At 44.0% G+C, this 15,006-nt stretch overlaps 1 protein-coding gene across 2 annotated transcripts in view; it reads left to right on the top strand.

Annotated features, from left to right (window-relative positions):
• The first annotated feature begins 3,264 nt into the window (after positions 1 to 3,264).
• Positions 3,265 to 15,006, top strand: part of ARID5B (AT-rich interaction domain 5B) — a 202,512-nt gene continuing 190,770 nt past the window's right edge. The window contains exons 1-2 of one of the 2 annotated variants that reach the window (XM_031956901.1): positions 3,265 to 3,408; positions 3,866 to 4,120. In XM_031956901.1, coding sequence (XP_031812761.1) covers positions 3,388 to 3,408; positions 3,866 to 4,120 — 276 coding nt within the window. In that variant the 5' untranslated portion in view covers positions 3,265 to 3,387. Of the gene's footprint in view, positions 3,409 to 3,865; positions 4,121 to 5,079; positions 5,170 to 15,006 lie in introns of those variants that run through there. The other variant, XM_031956902.1, reaches the window with a different exon arrangement.

Here is a 15,006-nt window from a genome sequence, read left to right as displayed (position 1 = left end):
GAACAGTTTCAATACAATCTACTTATCTTAATTGAAACTTTCTTTGTATGGATATTTGCTGCACAGATAATTTACAGGTGCCTTGGCAAGCCTCATGTTAAGAACACGCAAAATAAAAGGGGGGGGGGAGTTAAAAAGATTTTTTTTTTGTCTGTCTGTGTTTCAGGAACATTTGGGATCTGTAATTTTGAGAGCTATTTATAGAATTGGACAAAAGGACTGATCTATTACATTTATGATGGGGGGTGGTGTATAGGGGAGTGGGGGGTAGTGTATAGGGGAGGGAGCCCCCTCCTCTCAGTTTTTAAATCTAGTATTCATCAGATTACAGGACTGCAGCCCTTCAGTGCATTCAAATCATGCCCCCCTGCAATGATCAGGCTCTCAAAAACTTGTGGGGGTTTTTGGAGGGTGGGGTGGAGATGGGGGGGGGGCTCACACAGCTTCCAAATAAGTGAAGCTTCTGTTTTTGTATAATTGACCAAATTGTTTCTGTTCAAAGTCTAATGGAGAATCACATCAAACAAAACACAAGTTGTTCAGCTGCTATTAAAAAAAAAAAAAGGGCTGTGTATTTTTTTAAGGAGGGGGAGAGGGAGAGAGAGAAAGAGGGAGGTTTAATATACAATAGAGGGATGCCCTGAGGCACTCTGCTGAGCCTTCCTGCATAAATGCTGCCGCTTTGGTCTTACAGGAAACTGACTCAGAGTCCATCTCAAATATGATCTTGTCAAAATACTGCAACTCCAGTTTTTTAAAACAGGATTTCTTGAACTGGACGTATATATTTACGCGAGCAGGGCAGAGAGCCTAACCCATGGATCTACCAGGCGTCTTTAATGTTCCAGAAATGTGTAAAATGCCCTTCAGTCGTGTCTGTTCATCTGTAAAACATTTAAAAATATAAAATAAATAAATAAATAAAATGGCTTAGTCTAATCAAACATACGCAGGACGTACTGTATCATAAAGTGAGATGGGGGGGGGAAGGGAAATGAGCTGTAATTCCTCTTTGCAACCCACGTTGATGAAATAGGAAGATCAGATGAAATTTCAAGAAAGATAATTAAAGAGTGAGGCGCAAGGCGTAATTTGGCTAATGCAGAAGATGGGGAGCCTGCAAATTGCTACATTGTCTCCCTGCACTCTGCAGAGTTGTGATATTTAAATTATTAAAATAGTTTTCGACAGCTTTCAGGATCCCGGCTCTCTTTGGCATGGGCTTTTATTACTTAGTGTAATTTGACGATCTGCCATTTTCTCTCGTTTATCTCAGGGTATAGAGAAACGAGATAGATCTTGCCTTTATTACTTCCCCATGTTCTGAATCAAAAATGTGGTTTAGATCACGTTAAGTGCCCTAATTCTTACTGCAGTGGACGCATACATTATGAAAATGCATCAAAATACATGTAGGGCTCCCCCACCTCCAGCCCGGAGTCTCAGGCATTTGTTCTCTGCCGAGTGTATTAACTTCAGCCATGTGAATATAATTTTTTATTAAAGTAATCCTGTTTCAACTAGATGCTAAGACTAGAGGTGAAACGTTGCGAAAGCGTTAAAAATAGCTTACTAGTAATTTCAACATCCTGTAATTTTATCACAGATCAAGTTTCAACTGTCATACTATACAGACCTTATTCCCCATATATTACATGTTTACTTTTTAACATGCCAGACCTACTTTAGTAGGATTGTTGCCAATATAATAAAATTGGAAGGGGGTGGGGGAGAGCTGGCGGAGGGGAGGCGGTGGGGAGAAGGGGGAGGGGGAGAAGGGGCGGAGAGGATAGATAGGGAGGGAGAAGGGAGGGGGGGTGGGGCGAGAGTATACCATTTTACATCCACATTGCGAAAATGCAATCTAGACTCTTAGAACCCGGGCAGCTGGATCGGAGCTGGGCTATGCAGTCAGTCTCTCTGCCTGTTCCTTGTTCCGACGCTCTTAAGTTTCTGTGTGTTTGCATAATAACCCCGAATACAAACCTCCCAGTGCTCCGGGGCTCCAGAACAATAAATATACACATTTAAAGCCTTTATTGTCTCACGGTTCGTGCCCCCGGTTTTAAACAGCTTAATTTCTAGTTGTATTTAACTAGTTTGCAAATGGATTCCCCCCCCCCCTCCAGTTTCTAACTATTACACGGAGGAAGCCCCCCCCTCTCCTCCCCCTCCCTCATTCTCCTCTCCCCTCCCTTTCCCTTCTCTCTTTTGGGAGGGGGTGAGGGTGTGTGTGTGTGTGTGTGTGTGAGAGAGAGAGAGAGAGAGAGAGAGAGAGAGAGAGTTAGTATATTATTGCTGTAGCACTGGGTTATATAAACACATTATCATTTGAGAGCGCCCTTGGCGTCCATCAGCATTGTAAACACGTCCTACTGTATATACTTTAAAATTAAAGAATGCACACGCAGAACCGGGAGCCTGGATTCCTATTCCGAGCAGATCCACTGCTCGCATTTATTGATTTATCATGCACCGTTTATTGTTTCAGTCCTTAAATGCAGTCGCTGTCCGTTCAATATTGTTTGAAAAAAAAAAATAACAAAAAACCAAAAAAAAAAAAAAAATCCCGTGGATGTGTGTGTGTGTGTGTGTGTGTGTGTGTGCACTCGAGGTTCACTTGCCTTTCCCTGTGTGTGTGTGTGTGTGTGCTTTTCCCGAGTGTGTTTTTTTTTTTTTGCAAAGCGAACAAATGCATTAATATTTATATGTTTATATAATCGATAACCCACTTTTCCCTTCCGTGTAAATAGGCATCAAAAGATAATTTAACAGATTAGTTCTTGAAAACATGGCAGTGAGGAAGCGTAATTTAACTATCAAACAAATCTACATGTCTAATAAAATCAGATCTGCTAAAGAGCGGCGGGCGCCCCTGAATCTCTGCAGGAAACGTTCTTTATATTAGACATATATAAGCAGGTCCTGGCAGATGCACGAAGCAGCCCCGGCGCAATCGGCCCCCCGAAAAAGACAATCCGCGGGGACCGCGCCCCCATTTCCAATTTCAAGAAACCCCGTACGAGGAGGAGGCAGATCCGGGGGGTCCTTTATTTTTCTGAGGGCTGCGACGCGCGTTTTGCCTTGATCCATCCGCTCTGCCCCCCGTCTCCAACCGGTCTCTCTCGCGATTGGGAATTTGATCCCCGGCGATTCGGGGTGGGGCCGGGTCTCGAAGGCACCGGGGGAAAATCGGGGCGTCGGAGAAATATTAGGCGCCCTTTTTGGTCATTTTGGAGGCGGCGGGGAGGGGTGGGCTTGCTTTTATATTGAGACGCCGGGCCGGCTGGAGGGCGAGAATGCTTTTCCCTGCCAGGACCTGATGCAATCCATTCAAGCCAACAAGTTTGGAGAGAATGTTGAGTTCAATCAATTCAGAACGTCGAGATGGAGCTCAGCTCACTCCAGGTATTTTGCTCGGCTCCGCTCCCCCGGCCCCCGGCAGCCCCGCCGCCCCCCGGCCCGCAGCCCGCCCGCACCCCTCCACCCCCCCGAAGCCCCCCACAAACTTTCCAGCAAACTTTTGCCCTCCGCGGCTCCCCAAATCATTTTTATTGTTTTCCCGAAATTCCTGCACACATCCTACATACATATTTAATTTTGCCTTCTGGGATGGGGGTGGGGGGGGTGGAGAGGGGCTGGAAAAGGGGGAGGGGGTGTGGGTGGGTGTTTTAAGGGAGGTCGAGATTGTGTGGAATCTCGATATCTTTTTTCCACCCAGCTAATATCTGATGGGGGACCGTGTGTGTGTGTGTGTGTGTGTGTGTGTGTGTGTGTGTGTGTGGAAGTGTGAGTGTGTTGTGTGTCTCTGGACGTCTGCGGAACGCCGATTGTCTTATTTACACGATTGTTTTCTCCCCTGCAGTGGGTCGGCTCTCCGTGTGGCTTGCACGGACCGTACATTTTCTACAAGGCTTTTCAGTTCCACCTTGAAGGCAGACCAAGAATTTTGTCCCTTGGCGACTTTTTCTTTGTAAGATGTAAGCCAAAGGATCCGATTTGCATAGCCGAGCTGCAGCTGTTGTGGGAAGAGAGGACTAGCAGTCAACTTTTATCCAGCTCCAAACTTTATTTCCTCCCAGAAGACACTCCCCAGGGCAGGAATAGCGACCATGGCGAGGTAGTAAACCGATCTCTTGTCTCTCTTTTCTGTTATTTTTCTAGTAATGCTTATTACAGGGCGAGCTTGAAATATACTGTATGTGTTCACTTCTGCAGGGAGCGGCGTGGTCGAGCCTTTTTTTTTAAAGGGGTAGCGCCACTCTCTGGGGCTGGAGCGATTTTTTTTTTTTTTTTTTTTTTGCCGTTGTCAGAGTTTTTTGGCTGTCAGCTTTACAAAGAAGATCCAAGTGCTGATTTTCCAGTAATGATCAAATAACTTGTTGGAGGAGTGTGTGTGTGTGTGTGTGTGTGTGTTAGTGCTCTGGCGGCGGCTGCTTGCTGTCTGAACGTCACATGCTTTTTGTATTTTTGCTGAGATCTCTTCTGTCTCCCGGTCTCCCCCTCTCTCCCTTCTCCTCTCCTCTCTCCCTTCTCCTCCTCTCCTCTCACCCCCAGCCTCTCTCTGAATGTATTACCTTGCCGTCTGCCTCGGCAGGGCTGGGTGGATTTCTTCTCGGTGGGTTTCGATATTGTTCACGTTTCTTTTTCTTTCTTTCTTTCTTTTTCTTTCTTTCTTTCTTTTTTTTTTTTTTTAAGTATTTGATATGTTTAAGAGGGCGGAAATTACGAAATGGAGGGCTGAGTTGGGATCAAAAGCTATTGAGCTGGCAAAGACGTGTTGAATAAAGTGATAAATGACAGGTACTGGGATAATACATTCAAATAACTTGCAGGTCTGCCTGGGCGTATTTCAAAGCAGTCGAGTAACCCGCACAAACACGTTAAGCATTAACAACTATCTCTCCCTCTGTCCCCCCCCCCCCCACTGTACCCCACTCCCTCCTCTTCCCTACCCCCCCTCCCCTTCGGAGAGCTATTGCCTGGACTCCCTTTAAATGACTCCACGAAAAGTGGCCCTTTTCCAAAAAGGAGATTGCGGGGGGGGCGAGGGGGGGGGTGAGTGAGGAGGAGGTGGGGGAGCGGTGTGTGACTCTCACACTAACCCTGAAAGTCCAGTCATTTCCTCTCCCAGACGGTCGCCCTGGTGGAGAGTGGGGGTGCCTTTAGGTAGGGAGGAGAGTCTCCTCGTCACGTTTTTCCCCCTCGGGTGCAGGAATGGGCCAACCCTGGGATCGAGAGGTGGCCAGTCCCGATCCCCGAGAGGTGGGCCGGTCCCGATCCCCGGGAGGTGGGCCGGTCCCGATCCCGGGAGGTGGCGGCCCGGATCCCTGGGAGCCGGCCAGTCGCGATCCCAGGGAGCCGGCCAGTCCCGATCCGTGGGCTCGGCCGCCTCCCGCCCAGCCAGCACCTTCCCGAGCTGTAATTGCACGGGTGACCGCAGTTCTGCGGGCTTCTGGCGTCAGCTGCTTCCCCGCCCGCCCGCCCGCCCGCGCCGGGTGACTGCTGGGGAGCTATTTTGGTGTCGGTGGTGTGTACCCGCAGCGCGATGGGCAATACGACTGACTGACGGCCTGGCAACTTGCTGCTGCTGCTGCTGCTGTTGTGTTAAGTGAAAGAAAGGTCAGGGCAATCACATTGTGGCTGAAAGCAACTAACTAACCAAGGGGCAGGCAGGCGCCCGAGGTGCCAGGTAGGTGTGAGGCTCGGAGATGAATGGGTCCCCATTAACTCCTAGAGTGAGCGGTGCCAGTCCCTTCAGCATTCCCCAGTCTGATGGAGTAATTGGACTTTTCGGAGACGCCACCCCCTCCCTTCCCTCAGGATCGAATTACCCATCAGTATTCTGTTGCTTAATTACTGTAGTTTGTCCAGCGTTCGCCCCAAGATCTGCCTCCCCCCCCCCCCCCCCCCCCCCCCCCCCGGTCCACCTCTCTGTTCTAACTGTCCATATTGGCCGGGGTCTGTCTGCAGTTTCAGAATTGATATTTGGGAACGGACAGCCCATCTTGAAATCCACCTACAGGTTGACCCCTCCCCTCTCCAGATCTCCCTCTGTCCCCTCCCCTTGTCCAACTTTCCTGTGCAGCTGTCTCCCTCCCCCCTCCCCTCCCGATTCCTTATTATTTGCTTTTCAAATTTATTACTTCAACATGGCCTGTGATCTGGAAAAAGGGAAGGATTAAATATCCAGAAAAAAGAACTGGAGTCTAATAGACTTCTGACTAAACCCAAGAGGAAATTATTCAGTGTTTTACGGGATATTTTGTGGTCACCTTCGAAATTGGAATTGCGATCTTTTTTTTAAAGACTTGGTGTTGACCCCAGTATGGTACAGGTTTTAATTTCTCTTTGGCTGATTCAATGGAGAGGCTTAGCTTGCGGGTAAAAAATAGAGCAGCTGAAGGTTTGAATTTGCTTAAAAAAAAAAAAAAAAAAAACTGCTGACAGTGACTTTAAAAAAAAACAACCACTTTTTCTTTGTTTATTAGAAGGAAATGAGCCATTTTAATGATCGGCTCATGTTGTTACTGTGAGACACCTTACCTGAGAAAATGAATCTTACCGTTTAAAGGAGAACTGGGGAGGGGGGAGGAAGAAGAGGAGGAGGAGAGATGACTCTATTTATAATTCTCAGCTGCATATACGGCTCCTAATATTATGCATGATTTGTTTTTTAATGCTAACATGGCTGGTAATTAGCTGTATGATTATGCTTGTATATTTCATTAGGATCTCAGCTGATGTCATTGTGAATTATCCAGCCATATTAAAACAATTTTCAGTCGAAAATAATGACACGCCTTAAAATTATGCAAATGGGCATTGCATTGTGTAAAATAATTATGAAAAATGTTAGAGCAGGTAGAAAGTTTCCTAATGCAGATCGGTTTTCCACCCTGATGATGTCATTTCCCCCCCTGGCCTAAGTTAGTCATTCATTAGCAGACTAGCGGAGGCAGCAGCAGCAGCAGCAGCAGCAGAGGCAGCAGCAGCAGCAGCATCAACAGCAGCAGCAGCAGCAGCAGCAAGAGCTCCGTGCTCACTCATACTTCTTTGGCCAGGAGCCTGCAGAAACTCGCACTTAGAGCTGGGACCTAGAGGGGGCAACATCACACTCCCATTAACAAATGTACTTTGTTTTCACTTACTCCATTAACTTGTTTATATACATTGAAATGATTTTTATTATTGATGTTAAATAGTTTTGAATGATAAATTTGGTGTTTAAATGGGTGATGAAAATGAAAAGCTTCTTAGTGATTTATACTTTGTTACTTAAGGAAAACATTGAGCACTTTTAATCAGCAGAGCACAGTTTATTTTAAGAAACTCAGGAGAGGGTAATAATTCCTTTATGTAACCGACATCAGCATCCATTCCTAAAGGACACTCAGGGCTTGTTTGGGGGGGGGTAGGGTTTTGTTTGCTGCTTGTTTCTCCGTTTCTTGAAGAGAAACACCCTGCTCGCTTCCTTAGATTTCTGGAAATAGAGAGATAAATGTTGCAAGACCTGGCCGATCATAATTGCCAGAGAGAAAGCTATTCCCCAGAGCTCCACATTGTATATCTTATATTGTGGAAGCTTGTAATCTTGTACATTTCACAATTGTCAATGCGCGGTGTCAGAGGTCATTTGGTGCTGGGAATGAGTAACATGGTTGGTTAGCGGACCAATTGGCTCTATCCTAAGACTTCGCCTAACAGCTAGTCAGAGGTTTGTATCGACAACAATAACACTGGAGTAATTATCGTAATACCATGCGAGATACACCCTGTTAGCTCCAAAGAGGAAAGAGCCTCATTTGGTGCTCGTGGTAGGCATTTTTGCAAACGATGGCCAACATGAGGACTTTCGGGGCATCCGATCATATAATTTCTTCCTCCGTTGCCTTTGCCAAAGGAATGAATGGCAGTCCAGTGCCCAGAATGGGTTAAATTTCATCAATAATTTCCCACAATCGAAACATTCAGCCATTTGCTCTGGAGAGAAGGAAAATGGCAAAGTAGGCGGGCGATGATGCTGTTACTTGGTAACTTCTGATGACATTTATTTTCAAGTTGCCAAGTGCTTAGTTTAATGGCAATTTTATAGCCTCTTGAAATAGGCTTGCAGACAACTTCTCCGGTTCCTATTTAAGCCTGGCCAGCAGTATGCCTGATCCTGGGGGAATGGGGGGTAAAGGAGGGGGAAGAAAAGGAATGTTGATGGACTGCAACTCAGAATGAGGATTAGCAAGTAAATGTTTCTGAAGAGTTCAGAGCTTGGGGGTCCCACCAAATACAGGATAATTTGGCTTAGAATTAATAGATTTTTTTTCTAGCCATCATCTAGTCCAACCCCCTCATTTTACTGAAAAGGAAACTGAGGTTTGGGGGATTAAGTAATTTACCCAAGATTGTTATAGATTTGGGAACATGATATATTGCAAAGAGCATCTACCGCTGGATAATGAAATCTGGGTTTAAATCATATACCTCCCAGTTACTACCTCCGTGATCTTGGACAAATTTCTTTATGCTCTGTTTCCTGTTTGTAAAATGAGGAGATTGGATTTGTTACTCTTCAGCTGTTGCCAAATCTCGGTGATGTTTTTTGGTTTGTTGTTGTTTTTGCAAAGATATTGGAGTGGTTGCTATTTCCTTCTCCGGCTCATTTTTACAGATGAGGAAACTGAGGCAAGCAGGATGAAGTCATTTGCCTAGGGTCTCACAGCTCTATTTACTGTACCTTCTGATTGTCCATCTAAGGTTCCTTACCCATTCCTGATCTATATTCTAACATCTGAACTAAAATTCCCATCCAGCTTCTTCTCCCCAGAGCCCATGAAGCTCTGGTCTTAATGGCAATGTTGGTGTTCAACCCTATGTGTGGGTCATCTACCATAGCAGTATTGGGTTTTTACCTTCCTGCCAACTGTCCCAAAATGTGCTCGCCTCTGCTTTTCCCCACCCAAAGTGGTATATCTCCACGATGCTGGTATATCTGGTCAATTCTGGAAGAAATTGAGGCTGTTTAGTTCCCCAGTTGTGTGGTCTACATACATAACTGTGATGTCCCATCTACACTGATGGAGTTTTCAGTTTTCAGTAGGATGGCTAAAGTTGACTCTGAGATTAGAGTTGTCTAGACAGGGTTCAGACTAAAAAGAGAAGATTTGTTTGTACTCTTGATCGGTTATCTCCTCAGCTTCTAGAATTCATGAATTGAGTCTTTGGGAGGGGATTACTTGAACCTACTTTAACTAATTTTATTGACAATGACCAAAAAATCATTATTTACATTAAAGAGCCTGGTGAAGCCTTTTCATCTCCCAACTTGACCCTTGTCAGAGTAGGGCCTCATGATGGGGAGGGCGTTTCTTACATACTGGCCTGGCCTTTGGAGTCCCCCAAATACCAGGCGGAATGTACACCTGTTGCTCCTCCTTATTTAGAAGTTAAAGCAGACTGTAGGGCAGTGATCTTTCTTGGTTGTTTTGTGAATTGCACCTGGGACTCACCCTCTCTGAGGACCCCAATGGTGGCTTGTAGGTTCATAGATTTAATCCAGATGGGACCTTACAGGTCATTTTCTCAAATCCTCTCATTTTACTGATTAGGAAACTGAGCCTCAAAGACTTTATGACCTGCCCTATGTCACTTAAATATTAACATATAAAGTGAATATGTGCTATATTAATTATATCTCGGTGTGAGTTTTTTTAAAAATGGCTTAAGTTTAACCACCACAATCCTTCACTCTACCAGCTGAGCTATCGAAGGGGGAATTAAAAATGGCTTAAGTTTAACTGTGGCATTATTCATGTCCACATTTAGTCCCTTAATGACTAAACACATGTGCTATGTTCTGTAGGTACCTACCTTCCACTTTGCTAATTATCGTAGGAGATATACAGATAAACAAAACATAGATCTCTGCCCTCAAATTTATAATGTGCTTGAAGAGGCTAAATGGACAGACATAAAACAATTAGAGAACACTATTTCAGTGGATCTGTGATTTTATTGTTTTTCCATTTAATTTAATTTCTGGTTTAGATCTGAGCCCTTCCATCCCTTCTTATTCCATGCCAAATGTTTCTCTAAATTCTCTATTCTTGAGCCACCCAACTAGAAGGTTTCCTTTCATATTTCATGGGTACTAGGGCAACACTTGAACTTCCCTTTCCTTATAATTGTTCCATGAGTGATCTACCTCTTTTTCCGCTCATATGTGTCCTTATTTGTATCTTTCACACCATTGTCCAAGTTCAAATCAACTTTGGTACTATGCTGATTACACCCATCGTGCAGACATATTCCATCACCCTTCAGGTCAACTTTGATTTAGTTATTTTGGGAGAGAAGACATCATCTAATGAAGTGCTGGATTGTGTGGTCCAGACAATAAGTATGATCATTCAGAGAAAGGCCATTGATTTAATTAAATCCAGTAGATTTCTTTTAGAAGGTCTATCTTCTGTGTTTCCCTAAAACTGTGTACATCCAGCCATCTGATTCATCTTAGAAGCCATCTTGGCCCCTTACTGTTTTGGATCTTTGCCAACAGGGACTTTTTGTTTAGGGGGAGAAGGGGGGAGGAGGTGTTACACATTTAAAGCCATTGAATATAAACATTAGCCATTCCTAGACATGCTCCTATATCTAAAAATAGGATCCCAAGATTACAGATTTAAAGCTCGAAGAAACCTTAGGGGCAGAGGAGGAAACCAAACTGTGTTATACCCAGGTCACTGAGGGAGTAAGTGAGGGAAGCAGAATTTGAGTCCACGCCCTCTGATCCCAAAGCCAAGTATTTTTTCTGCTATACCAATATTGGGAGGCCAGAATGAAACTTTCTGTTCCTAGTCTGACTTCTCTATGCTTTCCCTCTTTCTTCCTCCCAACACAGTTGCTGTTGCTCCTAATACAGTTTGCTGTTGTTCAGTTTATCTCTCCATCATCCCATTTGGGGTTTTCTTGACAGAGGTATCGGTTGGCCATTTTCATCTCTAGTACATTTTACAGGGGAGGAAACTGAGGCAAATAGGGTTAAGTGACTTGCCCAGCGTCACTTGGTTACTAAGTGTCTGAGACCATATTTGAACTCAGGAAGATGAGTCTTCCTGATTCTAGACCTAGCACTCTTATTCACTGTGCCACTGAGCTGCCCAATAACAGTTTACCTGCATACAGACATTTGGCACCCAGTTTCACATTGGTCTCGCCTCAGCAGTCCATATAATTGAAGGGGTAGTCATATGTGCATATTGCTTTCGAGGAGTGGGAATCCTGAAATAGGATAGTGTGTGTAAAGCATGTTGGGAAATTTAAGAAACTATATATATTTCAAGGGTCTCTCTGTGTGTGTTTTTTTGTTGTTTTTTTTCATTGAGAAGCTGGATATAAAGGGACTTGGAGTCAGGAAGATGTTGATCTAAATCCTAAATGAACCTTATTCTCTCACTGGACAAATGGCTGCTCTCTGAGCCTCAATTTCCTGATGTGTAAAATGGGTGTGGGAGGATTTATGATATCAGTTGTATCTGCCCTCATAGGGTCATTGTGTAACTCAAGTAAGACAATGTTAGTGTGGTGTTTAGGTCCTCCAAAAGTGTCAACTGATGATTAACCCTAAGATTAGCAGGGCATTAACTTCACACCATTATAGTTAATATGTGAAGCTTCTCTGGTTTAAATGGGAGCTCTCCCATGTGGGCTCAGTTTGCAAAATGCAGCAGTTTGGGGACAGAGATTGGGGAGGGGGGTGACTGTTTAAATAATCGACCTTGACTGTGGCAGTGGTCTCTGTGTTGGGTGATTATTGTCAAATTACATTCACACGTGTTTAAGGAGGATTATTTTTAACTTGGCCACACGTTTTCCATGGAGTCCAAATTATAAGCAATTAAAATCTCCATTGATGTTTGAACTGTTAGGCAAGAAGTAAGGAAATGTTATTTTTAATGATGTCTAAGAGTCCATCTTGTAAATAAATTGTTATTAATTATTGATAAGAGTGCTGTTGTTGCTAGTGGCATCTTAGTGATACATGACCCAAAGCTCATTTATCACTGTCTCGTTTTTTACCAAGATCCAGAATATAATTGCCAGAATCAAAAGCATTTGCCCATCATTTGTGTACCCTGGACAGTTGGATGTTTTCCATTTTTTCACTCAGAATAATAGCATCGTTGCTGATTCTCGATGGGATTGGTTTTTAAAGAAATTTAAAATAAACGTATTGATCCCTGGCTGGAGGATTCATTCGCCTCTCAGAAAGAAACGTAGTCATGGGCTCCTGCATTTCTTGAAAAATCTGCTCCTCTGCACTTGTACAATAATGGATTTTCCAAGCTACACAGTGAGACTTGTCTGCCGGTTGGAGATTAGAATCGAGGCCTTAGCCCACGGCGTGTGTATCTCCCATCCTGGTCTGTCAACATCACTAATGACAACACATTTCAAACACGCATATTATGATTATCAAAGTGTGCTTTCGAATCATGCTAATGCCATCAATCCCCAACGCGTACTTGGCGTAAATTAATTCTGCTTCTGAAATCAGATCCACTGTTAACAGTGTTTGAGATGTACATTTGGCATTTATCACCCAGACACTGGGACTGTTTGGGTAATTATATCTCTTGCCTAACAATTCTCCATATAGATATCTGTGTAGATGTATAGCTGTCTGTGTGTATGTGTGTGTGAGAGAGAGACAGAAAAAAAAAAAGAGAGAGAGTGAGAAGGGGAGAGAATATATGCATCCTCATGCTGTCCATTATGACGCCCAGCGAATTCCTCCTCCTCCTTTCTGGCAGCAGCCGCAAGTCAGCTAAGCCAAGACCGAAGGCATTAGTCAGTGTTAAGCCACATGTTGCTAGCCATTAGCCAGCAGTCTCTAACCTGTGGTCACACCAACCTATTTCCCCCTTTACCTGCCAGTTCTTTGTCACTTCTCCCTGTGCACTGAGAATGGGAAACACACCCACTGCTCCCCATAGTGGCTCTCTCAGACCGATCAGTGTTCAAACTCTTGTCTTGGAGAATAATGGGCTTTACATTCTGCAACCCTCCAGCATGTTACACTACTGTGCAGGCTGGGAAATAAAAATGTTCTAATTGTGTCTTTTAAATAAGCATAGGAGTGAATTAATTAGACCATATTTTGTCTTTAGTTGCCTAGTTACACAATAGTATTCCTGAGCACGAGTAAGATAAATTGGCTCCTTTTGGTGTTGCTTGTCCCTTAATCATAATTACTGTATTGCTTAGGAGAGTAAAGCACACGTAGATTTTGAATTTTTTATTAATCATCAAAAATATGCAGATGATATATAAAGTATATGCTGTTCAACCTGTTTTATATGCTTCTGTGTGAAAAGAGGGGGGATTATGCTGGTAACATTTGCATTAGTTGCTCCAAGATGCAGTTCTGGGAAATACATAATTGAAATGGTTTTGAATTGCCTTTTCTGGCCTTTCCAATCTTATTCAAAATAATAGTGCCTCCAGTTCTGGGGTCGTCTCTCTTTTTTTGATTGAATAGCTGGAGAATAGGGAAGCACCCAAGATTAACTCTGCTGAGCCCAGGCGGGGAGAAGAGGGGTGGGCGGAGCAGGAGGGGCTGCCATCGTCCTGGCAAGCATAGCTTCAGGAGGTCCAGTGGCGGCACTCCAGCCATGCTGGTCCTCGGTGTGTGTCTGAGTCCTATTAGGAGGTGCCACGATTAAAGATGATGAGAATTAGCTGCAGTTCGGACCTGGAAATCTGTGGGAACCAAAAGAGCGAGGGCAACTGTCCTGTTGGAAGACCCAAGTTTAAATCTGGGTTCTAAAACTCCTCCCCTGCCCACTTGGGGAAATCCTATCAACTCCTCTAAACTTCTGGGTTTTATTCTGTCAGATGGAGAGGCAGTGGAGTTTGAGCTCATTTCCTACTGGGTTGATGCATGTGGTGCCATGAAAGAGCAGTAGGTCTGAAGTCCAGTGACTTGGCTTGAGTTGGCTTTCTGTCCATCCCTTGTTACTTAACTTGGAGCCTTGTTTCCTCATTTGTCAAATGAGGAGGTGAGCTAGGTAGCCCCCAGGCTCCAGTTCTTTATCTCTTGGCCCATGATCCCAAGCGCCATATAATCGTGAACTCCTTTGGGTATTATTTCACTCTGTGCAATGACATGTTGTGACTGGCTAGTTAAGACCTTGGGTTTCCTTTTCTGTGCAAAGCCCGGCAGCAAGTGTTGGGCAGCTTGATATAGTTACTAAACAATGAAAGATACTGGCGTAAGAAATCCACTGTACGGGCTCAGTAAATGTATGTGAAAATTGGCCCCATTGTTCTGTTGTATGAAAAGCAAGTAAATTATTTACAGATATTTGCTAATTAAAGCACATATTGTTTTACCAGCACAAAAGAACACAATACAATTTGAGACAAAAGAATAGGCTTGCATAATTTAAACCTGCTAATGCAATGTATTCTTGTTAAGAAAAAATATAATTATGTAATCTACAGGCTAGCCCTTTGCACACTCCAATTCGAATAGGGCAAATTAGCCACCCAGCCCATCCATCTCCTTATCAGCTGGCCCACCCTGAGCTCTCTATACTCTCCTAAGAGCACATCTCCTGACAGAATCCTATTTTCCCTTTGGTCAGAAACTCTCTTGCATTCGGATCAGATCAAATTTCTTTCTTTCTGTCTTTCTTTTTTTAATGGTGATACACCCATAAAGCAGTGTTCATATTTGTGCCCACTCTCAAAACTTTGCCAAGTTGGAGCTTGTTAGGTTTGTTATTGTTTTGTTTGTTTTTTTTCTGACAGTCCCCACCTTAGCCACGAGTTACCATTTCTATTTGTTCTTGCTCCAAATACTATATCATTAAAAGAAAGATGAGGAAAAGTATAAAAACGGCCCAGAAGAAAGACATCTAGCATCTGTTGTTCTTTCTCTCCCACTCCTTTAGTTTGCTATTCTTCTATATTAGGAGCTATTTCCTAGGATGGAATCTTGACAGAGTG

This window comes from Sarcophilus harrisii, chromosome 2, assembly GCF_902635505.1.
Source record: "Sarcophilus harrisii chromosome 2, mSarHar1.11, whole genome shotgun sequence".
Classification (NCBI taxonomy): Eukaryota; Metazoa; Chordata; class Mammalia; order Dasyuromorphia; family Dasyuridae; genus Sarcophilus; species Sarcophilus harrisii.
This window is presented reverse-complemented; position numbering and strand designations above follow the sequence as displayed.